This window comes from Lolium rigidum, chromosome 4, assembly GCF_022539505.1.
Source record: "Lolium rigidum isolate FL_2022 chromosome 4, APGP_CSIRO_Lrig_0.1, whole genome shotgun sequence".
Classification (NCBI taxonomy): Eukaryota; Viridiplantae; Streptophyta; class Magnoliopsida; order Poales; family Poaceae; genus Lolium; species Lolium rigidum.
In genome coordinates, this window is record NC_061511.1 from 203,394,087 (window position 1) to 203,407,290 (window position 13,204).

The 13,204-nt window shown below is 44.3% G+C and overlaps 1 protein-coding gene across 2 annotated transcripts; it reads left to right on the top strand.

The window, feature by feature from the left end:
* The first annotated feature begins 788 nt into the window (after positions 1-788).
* LOC124705696 (glycine-rich protein 5-like) lies at positions 789-1,457 on the top strand. 2 transcript variants are annotated; one of them, XM_047237403.1, is made up of 2 exons: positions 789-1,044; positions 1,120-1,457. In XM_047237403.1, the coding sequence occupies exons 1-2, from the start codon at positions 789-791 to the stop codon at positions 1,455-1,457; spliced, it is 594 nt and encodes a 197-aa protein (XP_047093359.1). The 2 variants fall into 2 exon arrangements, with proteins under 2 accessions (XP_047093359.1, XP_047093358.1); XM_047237402.1 differs by having other exon boundaries at positions 789-1,457.
* The last annotated feature ends 11,747 nt before the right edge of the window (positions 1,458-13,204 follow it).

Sequence of the window (13,204 nt, forward strand, 5' to 3'; positions counted from 1 at the left end):
CAAATTTTACATGTATCAAGTGGCTTATCGGATTACCCTATCTTAGTCTCCTTCCTAGATCACCGTTTAACCGGAAACGGTAACCGTCGATACAAACTTCATAGTTAGTTGGAGAAAATATCTTTAAAGCCCATCGTTTTCATTATCCTCTCTAAGAAAGGGCATTCAACTCTGTCATAAGCCTTACTCATATCGAGCGTTACTGCCATGTGCATATCCGTTCACTTTCTCTTCTTCATAAATTGTGACATTTCATATGCTATAAGATTGTATTGTCCGACATTAGCCTACCCGGGACAAAGACGCTCTGATTTGTAGAAATGATTTCTCTAAGAATGATCTTCAGACAATTGACGATGGCATTGGAAATGAGCTTTTACAGAACACTACATATGCTAATAGGGCGTGGATCCTTTAAATTATCGGGGTCTGAACCTTTGGGATAAGTTCAAGCGATTAACCATCCAATTAAAAACGAGTAAACCTCCAAAATGTCACCGCTGTCACACATGATATCCACGCAGTGCCTGCCATGGTCCAATCAGGAACCAAACCAGTGCACCTAGCCCACGGGTTGAAACAGGCCGCCTTTTCGTGGATCTACGCCTGTGCCATCCCGTCACGGATCCTTGTCCCATTCGGCCCATCCCCCGAAGAGCACCAGCATTGTACTCGTGGCTACCCCATATATAGCGCCAAGACCAGACGTACATCCAGACTCACACACTTGCAGTATAGCTATAGCTAGCTAGGTCTAGGTGCTCGCTTGACCTACCGCCCGTCAGCAAATGGCGTCCAAGGCGTCGGCTTCGTGCGGCCTCTTCCTTGCTCTTAACCTCCTCGTGTTTGCAGTGACCAGTGCCTGCCCTACCTGTGGCGGCTCGGGCAACAATGGTGGACACGGCAGCAGCGGCGGAGGGCATGGTGGTGGCGGCGGCGGAGGGTATGGAGGCGGGGGCGGTAGCGGCCATGGGGGAGGCGGTGGATATGGAGGTGGAAGCGGTGGGAGTGGTGGAGGGATTATCGGCGGCAGCCCCGGTGGTGGTATCATCGGCGGCAGCCCCGGTGGTGGCATCATCGGCGGCCCTGTGGGTGGGATCATCGGCGGTGGGAGCGGAGGTGGTGGAAGTGGCGGCGGCGGGTATGGAGGAGGCGGCGGCGGAGGCAGCGGTGGCGGGACGAGCGGATGGTACGGCAAGTGCCCAACGGACGCGCTGAAGCTGCACGTGTGCGCCAACGTGCTGGACCTGATCAAGGCGAAGGTGGGCGTGCCTCCGTTGAACGACCGGTGCTGCCCGCTGCTCAACGGGCTCGTCGACCTGGACGCCGCCCTCTGCCTGTGCACCGCCATCAAGGCCGACGTGCTCGGCATCCACCTCAACCTCCCCATCCACCTCAGTCTCATCCTCAACTTCTGCGGCAAGGGCGTCCCGACCGGCTTCATGTGCCCTAACTGACAACCGTGACACGCATGATCGATCCCTCCACATCCGCATCAAGAGGTCACCTCCATGCATGCATGGATGTGTTCAATAATCAACATTATTGTTGCTTCGATTTAGCTCTTTCTCTGAATTTGTTTCGTAACGTTTGAGTTTTGTAGCTTGTACTAGCTGCCCATTGCATTTTGGCGGGTGACAGAATTCCTGTTTGAACATGAAAGGCGCACGCCATCTAATGAATTTTAGTTTTTCTTGAGATGTTTGATAATTTGTGATTTCCCGAGGGCAGTCATCTGATATATGATCGAATTATTTACAACTGTCTTTGCTCTTGGCAACTCGGCAAGATCTTCATCCAAAACACTCACCCGCGCTCTCTTCCATTTTCCGTAATGCTTTCACTTCGCACCGTTGCTTAGCTCATGTGAACCGGCACAAATCTTGCCGCCGATCCGCCTGCCCCGCACATCCTTGAGCGGAGATTACCTCCATATCTTTATTGGATTGGCAATCTTAATACCCTATGAAAATATTAGGATATATCATACAAAAGTGGACAACTCACCCATCACCCCGGCTCAACCCTCCTCCTTTGTGGAATGCGAGTATTCCGCAATTATTTGCGTCCGGACCCACGGACCCATTATCTGATGTCGCACTTCTGGATCTTCAAAAATGTGAATAGATAAAGGACATGGATTATGTTGTATCTTATATATCCACAAAATTTCATCCCATATTCGGACCATATGTGAACTACGCAACAAAAAAAGACCAAAGTGAATAGCATTGCGCAACTATTCACATATCATTTGTTTATATGTACCCGTCATATCTTTGGATGAAAGTTTGTTGATGCACAATATACAACATAATCTATGTCTATTATTTATTTCACATCTTTTAAATACTCGAAAGCCGATAATAGGGTGCGTGCGACAACTACTTGTTAGCACTGGGATCCGCTGACCTCGCTAAAATCAGCAATTTGTTCATTAAATTAGTAGTGAACATTGTTCACTTGTAGATAATAACCACATTGCAATAGAGGTGACAACTTAACCTCGTAGAAAAATTATTCTGGCTTGTCCATTGGCGACCCGCGCCATGCATCCTCTGCTCCTTGCTGAAGATAACCTAAACTACAAAGGGCGGGCCATCCCCAAAATGCCAGCCTACTAAGATTGACTTCAACTTGTACTTGATGTTCAAGATCTACTTCAAGTTGGATCTTAGAAAAATGTACTTCCATGTTCAAAAGGAATCAAAACCACAAACCGGCAAACAAACATTCTCGAGTCTGCGTCCAACACGTGAGCTATGTTTTTCTCTCAAATGTTCCCAATGAATGCAACTTGCCAGTCACGGGCTAGGTGTATGCAATGCACACGTAGACGTACTCATCTCCAGCCATGCCCTAATCCTAGGGGCATGTTCCTACTGCAACGCCAGGTCCGAGCTTGTGGTACGGTGCTTCACGAGTTCACGTGCATGTCGGCGCTCTTTCTCCGATTGTCTCAGTTGTATTTTGCATGTACGTGCACTTAGAGCATGTCCACCGGATAGTGGCACCGATAGCATTTTGAGCGACGGTATCAAAAATGGGATCACACAGGCGCGCTTCAAAAAGCGGCGGTGTAATTTCGAGCCCAATAGAAGCGCCGGTAACACCGTGCTGGCCCCTTCGTGAAGGACGTGAATCGGGCGCGCCGGCGCCTCAAGCAGCGACTAATTTTGGGCCTGGGAGCAGCTTGTCAGCCATACATCCCAAAAAATATACATCTTTTCCCCCAAAACCCCTTCCCGTCCGCCGCTCATTTCTCCCGCTGCCGCTCCATCTTCCATCCAGACTCAAACCCGAAAAACCCTCGCCTCCGCCATGCCGCCGAAGAAAAAGGCTCCAGTGAAGTCAGCGAAGGCGCCGACAAAGGCGTCGCCGAAGCCACGCACCGTGCCGCTGAAGGAGAAGCCGGCGAACATGTCGCAGGAGGCGTGGGAGGAGGAGAAACACCGCTGGTCCACGGTGACGGCCGACCGCAAAAGGCGCCGCATCGCTGCCCTCGAAGCCGCGAAAGCTGTCGCTGCTGACGAAGTGTGCCTCAGCTTGGGCGGCGGTCAGTCCGAAGGGAGCCAGCAACTCGCCGGCCGCAACTTAGGCGGCGGGTTCTCGAGCTCATCCTCATCGCCGGGGAACTACGCGGAGGGGCCGTCGCTCTCGCAGATGCGTCTATCGCAGATGTTCGACCGCACCTGCTACTGCCTCGAGTGCGCCGACAGCGACATGACCTTCAACCCCAACGCGCCGTTCTTGCTGGATTCAGCACCAAGGGGCAGCGGCGCCTTTCGCTTCCCCGACGACCTGAACTCGTCACCTGATCTGCGCCGCCCGGGAAGCACCGACGGCCACGTGACTGATGGCACCGGCCTCCCCCTCACACTCTTCATCGACGAGAGCAGGAGCGCCAACCAGGTGTTCGGTAGCGCGTCTGGTGTGTCCATGGGCGACGACGACGTGAGTTTTCCTTCTTTTTATGTGTTATGTGCATCGTAGACACCGTCGGCGACTCAAAGTAGGTTACTTGTTGCGTAGATTGCCGGCGGCGCCGAGATCCTCACCGGCTTCATGCGCCATGGCCACGACTACGTACCCCCCATCTACGAGTATGAAGAAGAGGCCGACAAGGACGAATATGAGGAGGAGGAGGACCACGAAGTGCAGGAGGAGTTGATCGACGCCGACACCGGCGTGACCACGACGACGACGAGGAATAGGCGGACTGGCGGCACTCATGGTCCTAGGTGGAAGTCTTTGGAGGATGAATGCCTCATCGACGTGTGGAAACAAGTGAGCTTTTGCCCTATCACCGGCGCCAATCAATCCTCTAGCAAGTACTACAAGAGCATACTTGATTCATTCAACGAAGAAGAACTATGGTGAGTACCCCACCACGCACATGATCCAGAACGAGAGCACCCTCTCTCACCATTGGAACATCATCAAGGCGGTGTGTAGCAAGTTTCATGGCTACTATGAAAAGATTAAGATCTGGGAGGAGAGCGGCAAGACGATGGTGGATTGGGTATGTTCAATGTCCGTTTGATGATGTATATTTTATAATGCATCATAGTATATCTATTTGATGATGTTCATCATGTTCTTTATCTTGTTAATGAATCATGCATTGTTAGATGATCGACGCCCTCAAGATGTACAACAGCCAAAACGAGGACATAGATTTCCCCTTTATGCATGCTTCAACAAACTACAAGGTTGCAAAAAATGGGACGCCATCCGCCACACTCTCAAAAAGGACGGCGTCGGGGAAGATGGGTCGGTCGATCCCACCGGCGCCTCCGTCAGGCGCCCCATTGGCAACATGAAGGCCAAGGCCAAGAGGAATGCGGCGCCGGCATTGGCCGCCATGGACGCCTCGCTCGAGAAGATCATATCCTCCTTCTTAATAGAGAACAAGGAAGCGGCGGATAGGTGATACTTCCTCTTTTCTGCTGTTTTTGTATTTTAGATTAGTTGTACAGGAAATATTCTAGGAATTGGATGAATCAAAAGCCAAACCTTCTATTTTCCCGACACGAAGACGGAGTCCAGAGCAGAGACGGAGGAGGGCCAGGAGGAGGCCGCACCATGCCTGGGCGCGCCCCCTGGCCACGCCTAGGGGTGGTGTGGGGCCCTCGGGTGCCCATGATACGTCCATTTTGCATCACTATTTTATATCATAATTTACTGTTATTCATTGATATATTTCATATTTAGAGATGATACTTATGTTATTTCACCTATTTTGCATGTTTCATGATTATTGGAGAATTATTCACCGGAGTCAGAATTCTGCTGGAAAAAGCACCGTCAGGATATAATATTTCTGAAGATCAACAATTGACGGAAAATATACAGAAGCCCTTATTTTTCCAGATGACGGAGCCAGCCAAAAGGGGAAGCCGAGGAGGGCCGCCATGCCCCCTCTCATAGGCCGGCGCGGGCTCCACCCTGGCCGTGCCGCCATGTGCGGAGGGGGCCCATGACCCCCCTCGGCCATCTCCCCTTCGCGTACTTCATCCCCCAAAAACCCTAAGGTGAAGGGGAACATCGAGAATAGACACAGCCGCCTCTGCGGGGCGGAAAACACCAGAGAGAAAAGAGCTCTCCGGCAGGCTGAAATATGCCGGGGAAATTCCCTCCCGGAGGGGGAAATCGTCGCCATCGTCACCGCCATCGAGCTGGACTTCATTGGGATCATCATCACCATCATCTCCACCGCCGACACCATCATCTCCACCGCTGCACCTCGTCTCCGCTGTAACATCTAGGGTTGAATCTTGATTATTTCATAGGGGAAACTCTCCCGGTATTGATTACTCCTTGTTATTGATGCTATTGAGTGAAACCATTGAACCAAGGTTTATGTTCAGATTGTTATTCATCATCATATCACCTCTGATCATATTCCATATGATGTCTTGTGAGTAGTTCGTTTAGTTCTTGAGGACATGGGTGAAGTCTAAATGTTAGTAGTGAACTATGTTGAGTAATATTTAATGGTTTGATATTTAAGTTGTGGTGTTATTCTTCTAGTGGTGTCATGTGAACTTCGACTACATGATACTTCACCTTTATGGGCCTAGGGGAATGCATCTTGTATTCGTTTGCTAATTGTGGGGTTGCCGGAGTGACAGCAACCTGAACCCCCATTGGTATATCGATGCATGAGGGATAGCAGGATCTCAGAGTTTAAGGTTGTGGTCAGATTTATCTTAATTACTTTCTTGTATTTGCGGATGCTGGTTTAATCACAAGTATGTATTAGTCCTAGGAAGGGCGGTGCATTATCATAGGTTCACCCACACAACACTTATCAAAACAATGAAGATTAATCAACTATATGAAGCGAAAGCACTAGACTAAATTCCCGTGTGTCCTCAAGAACATTTGGTCATCATAAGTAAACAAACCGGCTTGTCCTTTGTGCTAAAAAGGATTGGGCCACTCGCTGCAATTATTACTCTCGCATTTTACTTACTTGCACTTTATTTATCTGCTATATCAAAACCCTCTGAATACTTGTCTGTGAGCATTTACAGTGAATCCTTCATCGAAACTGCTTGTCAACACCTTCTGCTCCTCGTTGGGTTCGACACTCTTATTTATCGAAAGTACTACGATACACCCCCTATACTTGTGGGTCATCAAGACTATTTTCTGGCGTCGTTGCCGGGGAGTGAAGTGCTATTGGGAAGTGGAATTGGTAAGGAAAACTTTTACTGTACGTGCTATTTTTATTTCTGCCTGCTGCTATAATTCATTATGGAGAGATCTCCTCTTCAATTACTATTTGGAAAATCTACTACTACTGCAACGGTAGTGGATGAGGCGCGAGGTGAGAAAGAGATTCCATATAAAATACCTATGAAAATTATTGAACATGTTGTGGATAACCGCTATGAAGGGGATGGAACTGTCCATCCTGGAGATCATTTATTGTTTTTGCATGAATTATGCGGGTTATTCAAGTGTGCAGGTATTTCAATGGATGAAGTTAGGAAGAAACTATTCTCTATGTCGCTCTCTGGTAAAGCGGCGCATTGGTATAAATTGCTGAAGAATGGGAACTCTTTTGATTGGAAGGATATTGTGCCTCTATTTTATTCTAAATTCTATCCTCCAAGTGAAATTCACAAAGACCGGAACCGCATATATAATTTCTGGCCTCATGATGGAGAGAGTATTGCCCAAGCATGGGGAGATTGAAGTCTTTAATGCTCAAATGCCCCATTCATGAGCTTCCTGGTAATATCATCATTGATAATTTCTATGCAAGACTTTCTTTCCAGACAAAACCTTGCTGGATACTTCTTGTTCTGGATCATTCACACGCAACAAAGAAGAGTTTAAATGGGACCTTCTTGATCGGATTCAGGAGAATACTGAAGGATGGGAGAACGACAAAGGTAGAGAGTCAGGTATAAATTATGATTATGAATGCATTGAAACTTTTATGGATACTGATAAATTTCGTAATATGAGTGCTACTTATGGTCATGACTCTCAAGTTGTTGCAAATTTTTATAAAGCTTTTGCCTCTCATTTTGAATTACCTAGGAAGAATTTTAATAAGTATCATGAACCTTACAAAGATAAAACTGATTCACCTATAGGTAAATGTGTTGAAATTAAAACTGTTGATCATATTCTTCCTGAAGCTTATATTGAAAAAACTCTTTTTCCTGCTAAAATGAAGGAGTATTCTGTTATAACTAGTGTGGTTAATAAAAGTGCAAAGAAACCTATAGAACCTGAGGAGCAAATAAATGTTGAACCTGCTATTGCAATAGTTAAAGATCTTGTGACTGAAAATGTAGAAGATGGTCACATCATTTTTCGTGAAGATGCTTCTAATATTGTCTCACATCCTAGTAAGTCTAGGAAAGCTAGTGTTCCTATGCTCTCTGTTAGAATTGGTGATCATTGTTATTATGGTTTATGTGATATTGGTGCAAGTATTAGTGCCATTCCTTATGAGCTTTACAAGGAAATCATGCATGAAATTGGTTCTTGTGAACTCAAAGATATTGATGTGGTTATTCGGCTAGCTAATAGAGAAACTATCTCTCCTATTGGTATTGTTCGAGATGTGGAAATTCTATGTGGTAAGATTAAATATCATGCTGACTTTTTGGTACTTGGTTCTGCTGCTAGTAAGACTTGTCCTATCATTTTTGGTAGACCTTTTCTAAATACTTGTGGAGCTATTATAGATTGCAAGAAGGAGAAAATTGTGACTAAATTTGCTGGTGAATCTTATGAGTTTAATTTCTCTAAATTTGCCAAAGTTCCTTATAAAGCTGAATTGCCTAATGATGATTTTATAGTTGAACATTGTGCATCTATTGCTCTTTCTCCTAATAATCCTTTGCAGCAATATTTGGAGGATCATGAGAGTGAAGTCTTTAGGGAAGAAAGGAATGACTTGATGAAATTTTTCTTCGTCAACCTATTCTTAAACATGACTTACCGGTTGAAGATCTAGGTACAACACCGCCGCCAAAGGAAGATCCTGTTTTTTATTTGAAACCGTTGCCTGATAATCTTAAGTATGCTTGTATTGATGATAAGAAAACATATCATGTTATTATTAGTGCTAAGCTTTCGGATTCTGAGGAAGAAAGATTATTGGAAATATTGAAGAAACACCGAGGAACTATTGGTTACACTCTTGATGACTTGAAGGGGATTTCTCTCTCTATTTGCCAACATGCCATCAACATGGAAGATGATGCAAAGCCTGTTGTTGAACATCAGTGTCGTCTAATTCCTAAGATGAAGGATGTGGTAAGAAATGAGGTACTAAAACTTCTTGAAGCTGGTATTATATATCCTATTGCTGATAGTAGATGGGTTAGTCTTGTGCATTGTGTTCCTAAGAAAGGAGGAATAACTGTTGTACCTAATGATAATGATGAGCTCATCCCTCAAAGAGTAGTTGTAGGGTATAGAATGTGCATTGACTTTCGAAAAGTTACTAAAGTTACTAAGAAAGATCATTACCCTTTACCTTTTATTGACCAAATGCTAGAAAGGTTATCTAAAAATACTCATTTATGCTTTCTTGATGGTTATTCAGGGTTTTCACAAATTGTTGTTAGAGCTAAAAATCAAGAGAAAACCACTTTCACTTGTCCCTATGGAACTTATGCTTATAGGCGTATGCCTTTTGGTTTATGTAATGCTCCTGCTACTTTTCAAAGATGCATGTCTGCTATTTTTCATGGTTTTTGTGAAAAGATTGTAGAGGTATTCATTGATGATTTTTCTGTCTATGGGAATTCTTTTGATAATTGTTTGCGAAACCTTGATAAAGTTATGCAGAGATGTGAAGAAACTAACCTTGTTCTTAATTGGGAGAAATGCCACTTTATGGTTAATGAAGGAATTGTATTGGGACATAAAATTTCTGAGAGAGGTATTGAAGTTGATAGAGCTAAAGTTGAAGCAATTGAGAAGATGCCCTATCCTAGGGATGTTAAAGGTATTTGTAGTGTTCTTGGTCATGCTGGTTTTTATAGGAGATTTATTAAAGATTTCTCTAAAATTTCAAAGCCTCTTACTAATCTTTTTCAAAAAGATGTACCTTTTGTTTTTGATGATGATTGGAAGGAAGCCTTTGAAAATCTAAAGAAAGCCTTAACAACTGCTCCCGTAGTTGAACCTCCTGATTGGAATTTACCTTTTGAAATTATGTGTGATGCTAGTGATTTTGTTGTAGGTGTTGTCCTTGGACAACGAGTAGATAAAAAACTGAATGTTATTCATTATGCTAGTAAAACTCTTGATGCTGCTCAAAGAAATTATGCTACAACTAAAAAAGAATTATTAGCTGTAGTTTTTGCTTGTGATAAGTTTAGACCTTATATTGTTGATTCAAAAGTCACAATTCATACTGATCATGCTGCAATTAGGTACCTCATGGAAAAGAAAGATGCTAAGCCAAGGCTTATTAGATGGGTGCTTCTTTTGCAAGAATTTGATTTACATATTGTAGATAGGAAAGGTGCTGATAATCCTGTTGCTGATAATTTGTCTAGATTGGAAAATATTGCTTATGATCCTGTTCCTAATGATAGTTTTCCAAATGAACAATTGGATGTAATAAAGGTGAGCTCGCGAGATAATCCTTGGTATGCTGATTATGCTAACTTTATTGTTTCCAAGTACTTGCCTCCAACCTTTACAGCTCAGCAAAGGAGGAAATTCTTTTATGACTTGAGGCATTATTTTTGGGATGACCCACACTTATATAAAGAAGGAGTGGATGGTATTATGCGAAGATGTGTCCCCGAATATGAGCAACAAGAGATATTGAGTAAGTGTCATGGTAGTGTTTATGGAGGACATCACGCTGAAGATAGAACCGCACAAAAGGTTTTACAGTCAGGCTTTTATTGGCCAACTCTCTTCAAAGATGCAAGGAAGTTTATTTTATCTTGTGATGAATGTCAAAGAGTTGGTAATATCTCCAGACGCAATGAAATGCCTATGAATTATACTCTTTTTATTGAACCATTTGATTGTTGGGGATTTGACTTCATGGGTCCTTTCCCTTCTTCAGAAGGTAACACTCGTATACTTGTCGCTGTTTATTATGTTACTAAATGGGTGGAAGCCATACCCACAAAAAGTGATGATGGTGAGACCTCTTTAAGAATGCTTTTAGATGTTATTTTTCCTAGGTTTGGAGTACCTAGATATCTTATGACTGATGGGGGTTCTTATTTTATTCATGGTGGTTTTAGAAAAACTCTTCCTAAATATGGTATTAATCATAGGATTGCTTCCGCTTATCATCCTCAAACTAGTGGGCAAGTAGAATTATCAAATAGAGAAATTAAATCTATCTTGGAAAAGACTGTTAATAAATCTACTCCCTCCGATTCATATTAATTGACTTCAATATGGATGTATCTAGAACTAAAATGTGTCTAGATACATCCATATTAGAGTCAATTAATATGAACCGGAGGGAGTAGAAAAATTGGGCTAGTAAGTTGAAGGAAGCGTTGTGGGCTTATAGAACTGCTTATAAAAATCCTATGGGAATGTCTCCTTATAAAATGGTTTATGGAAAAGCTTGTCATTTACCTTTAGAACTAGAGCACAAAGCTTATTGGGCTGTAAGAGAACTTAATAAAGATTTTAAACTTGCCGATAAGAAAAGGTTGCTACAATTGAGCTCTTTAGACGAGTGGAGAGGTGAAGCTTATGAAAATGCTAAACTTTTTAAGGAGAAAGTTAAGAAATGGCATGATAGAAGAATTATTAAAAGAGAATTTAATGTTGGAGATAAAGTCCTATTGTATCGGTCTCGTCTTAGATTTTTTGCAGGGAAATTACTCTCAAAATGGGAAGGACCATATATCATTGAGGAGGTGTATCGTTCAGGGGCAATAAAAATTGGGGATTTCTATTTTCGTGCCCTCGGGTCGTTAGTTGTACTCAGTTTTCCCCAGCCCCTTAGTTTTTCCTCAGTTTTCCCCAAGCCTATGTCTGAAACTCGCAGAAGGAGCTCAGACGGAAGGAATCCGTTTATTTGGACGTTACGTGGCCGACGTGTTGCGCCGCGTCGTCCGTGGGGCCGCGTCGTGTGGGGCCGCGTCGCGTGGGGCTGGTAGAAAGGGACCGCGTGGGACAGGACGAGAAGCGTTTGGTTGCACGTGAGCAGGAGCTGGGTTTTGTCTCTCTCGGCCCAAATTGGCATTTTTAAGAGCACATTTTCCCCTCTTTCTCTCTCTGTCTTTTTCACCAAATTAGTATCAAATCTAGAGAAGCTTCTATTTCTGTCTTTCTTCAATATGGCAGCAAATCTAGTAGCAAATCTCTCGGGGTTATTTATGCCTTTTTGCCCTCGTTTTTTGCCCAATATGGCAGCAAATCTAGTAGCAAATCTAGAAGCTAGTATATGATGAATTCACAACGAGCATAATCACAAAACTAAGTATAATACATAAACTGCATACGACGGCCAAAAGCGGGCAATAACGTTGTTAATGTTCACGACAAACTAAGCTGAAAAATATACAAGACGCACGCAATGTATGGACAACAAGAAGATTACGATGAATGAATTTGTTCTTCATTCCTCCTCATATATTTCTTCGTCGCTCCATTCGTGCATTTCCCCAAGGAAATATTCGTTGAACTCCTTCCGTCTGCAGTGTGCGGCCAATACATCCTCCAAACGGTATGGCTTGTGTTAATTTCTCATACCGTAGCTTCCTATTCTATCCACACGTACTGGCCACTCATCCCATGCCTTTGTATCATGAGAGTACTCTCTGATATAACCCAAATCCGCGTAGTAGATGCTACCAGGTCGAAGTGTCGGGTACACTCTGGTGTCGACGGAGATACACCGGATATAATTCACGAAGAAGGCATCACTGCCAATGTTACTGACCGGATGGAGAGAGCGGCTCTGAGTGTCCACACGGTACACCAATGGTTTGCCCGCCAAAGCCTCGCCGACCAACAACACAAGCAGCGAGATCACCATCCGGCTTCACAAGGTAGAACTTCGACATCCAAGTTCGGAAATGAAATTAATGTCTCCATCTTGACGGTGCTCGCGCGCTGCTGCAAGCTGTACATTGGTGCACACTATTCTTCCGATCTCAAAATTGTCCGCAGCTACTGCATACAGTTCACCATTGAATGGGGTAATGCAACGCAGACAATGGTTCTTGATCGAAAATCTTCCTTCTCCCCAATCTTCATTTATATCCTTAGTTGGAGTGCTCTCATCGACCCAACCAATTTCCGACGGGTAATGTGCGGCAACGAAGACCATAGTCGGGGATTTGATAATAGCGACTGATTTCGGAAAAACGAGATGGCATCCGCGCCTCAAACATAGTGTTCGATTTCTTTGTGAGTGGGTTCAGCAGCCGTATCTTGTGCGTCGGGTTCTTCTGGGCAAGCACGATGACACCACGGCAAAAGCCGACGAAGTAGTATCTAAAATATATTGATGAAGATAACATTCAGCACTAAGATGTGTTTAAGATTGAAAATAAAAAGGTAGATATGGAGGAATTTGAACCTTGTATGAACTTCCGATAGATCTATGGTGACGTAGCGTGATGTGCCGAGCTGGAGGAAGGTGAACTCAGCGACGCGTGGAAGGGCGTGGTGTAGCATGATCCATTCGTCCAGGTGCACGTCGGTCTCAGGCAAACCTGAGCGCCAATTTCTA

What these genes read in the sequence shown, in the direction of transcription:
- LOC124705696 (XM_047237402.1), top strand. Translation starts at nt 789, where the DNA reads ATGGCGTCCAAGGCGTCGGCTTCGTGCGGCCTCTTCCTTGCTCTTAAC.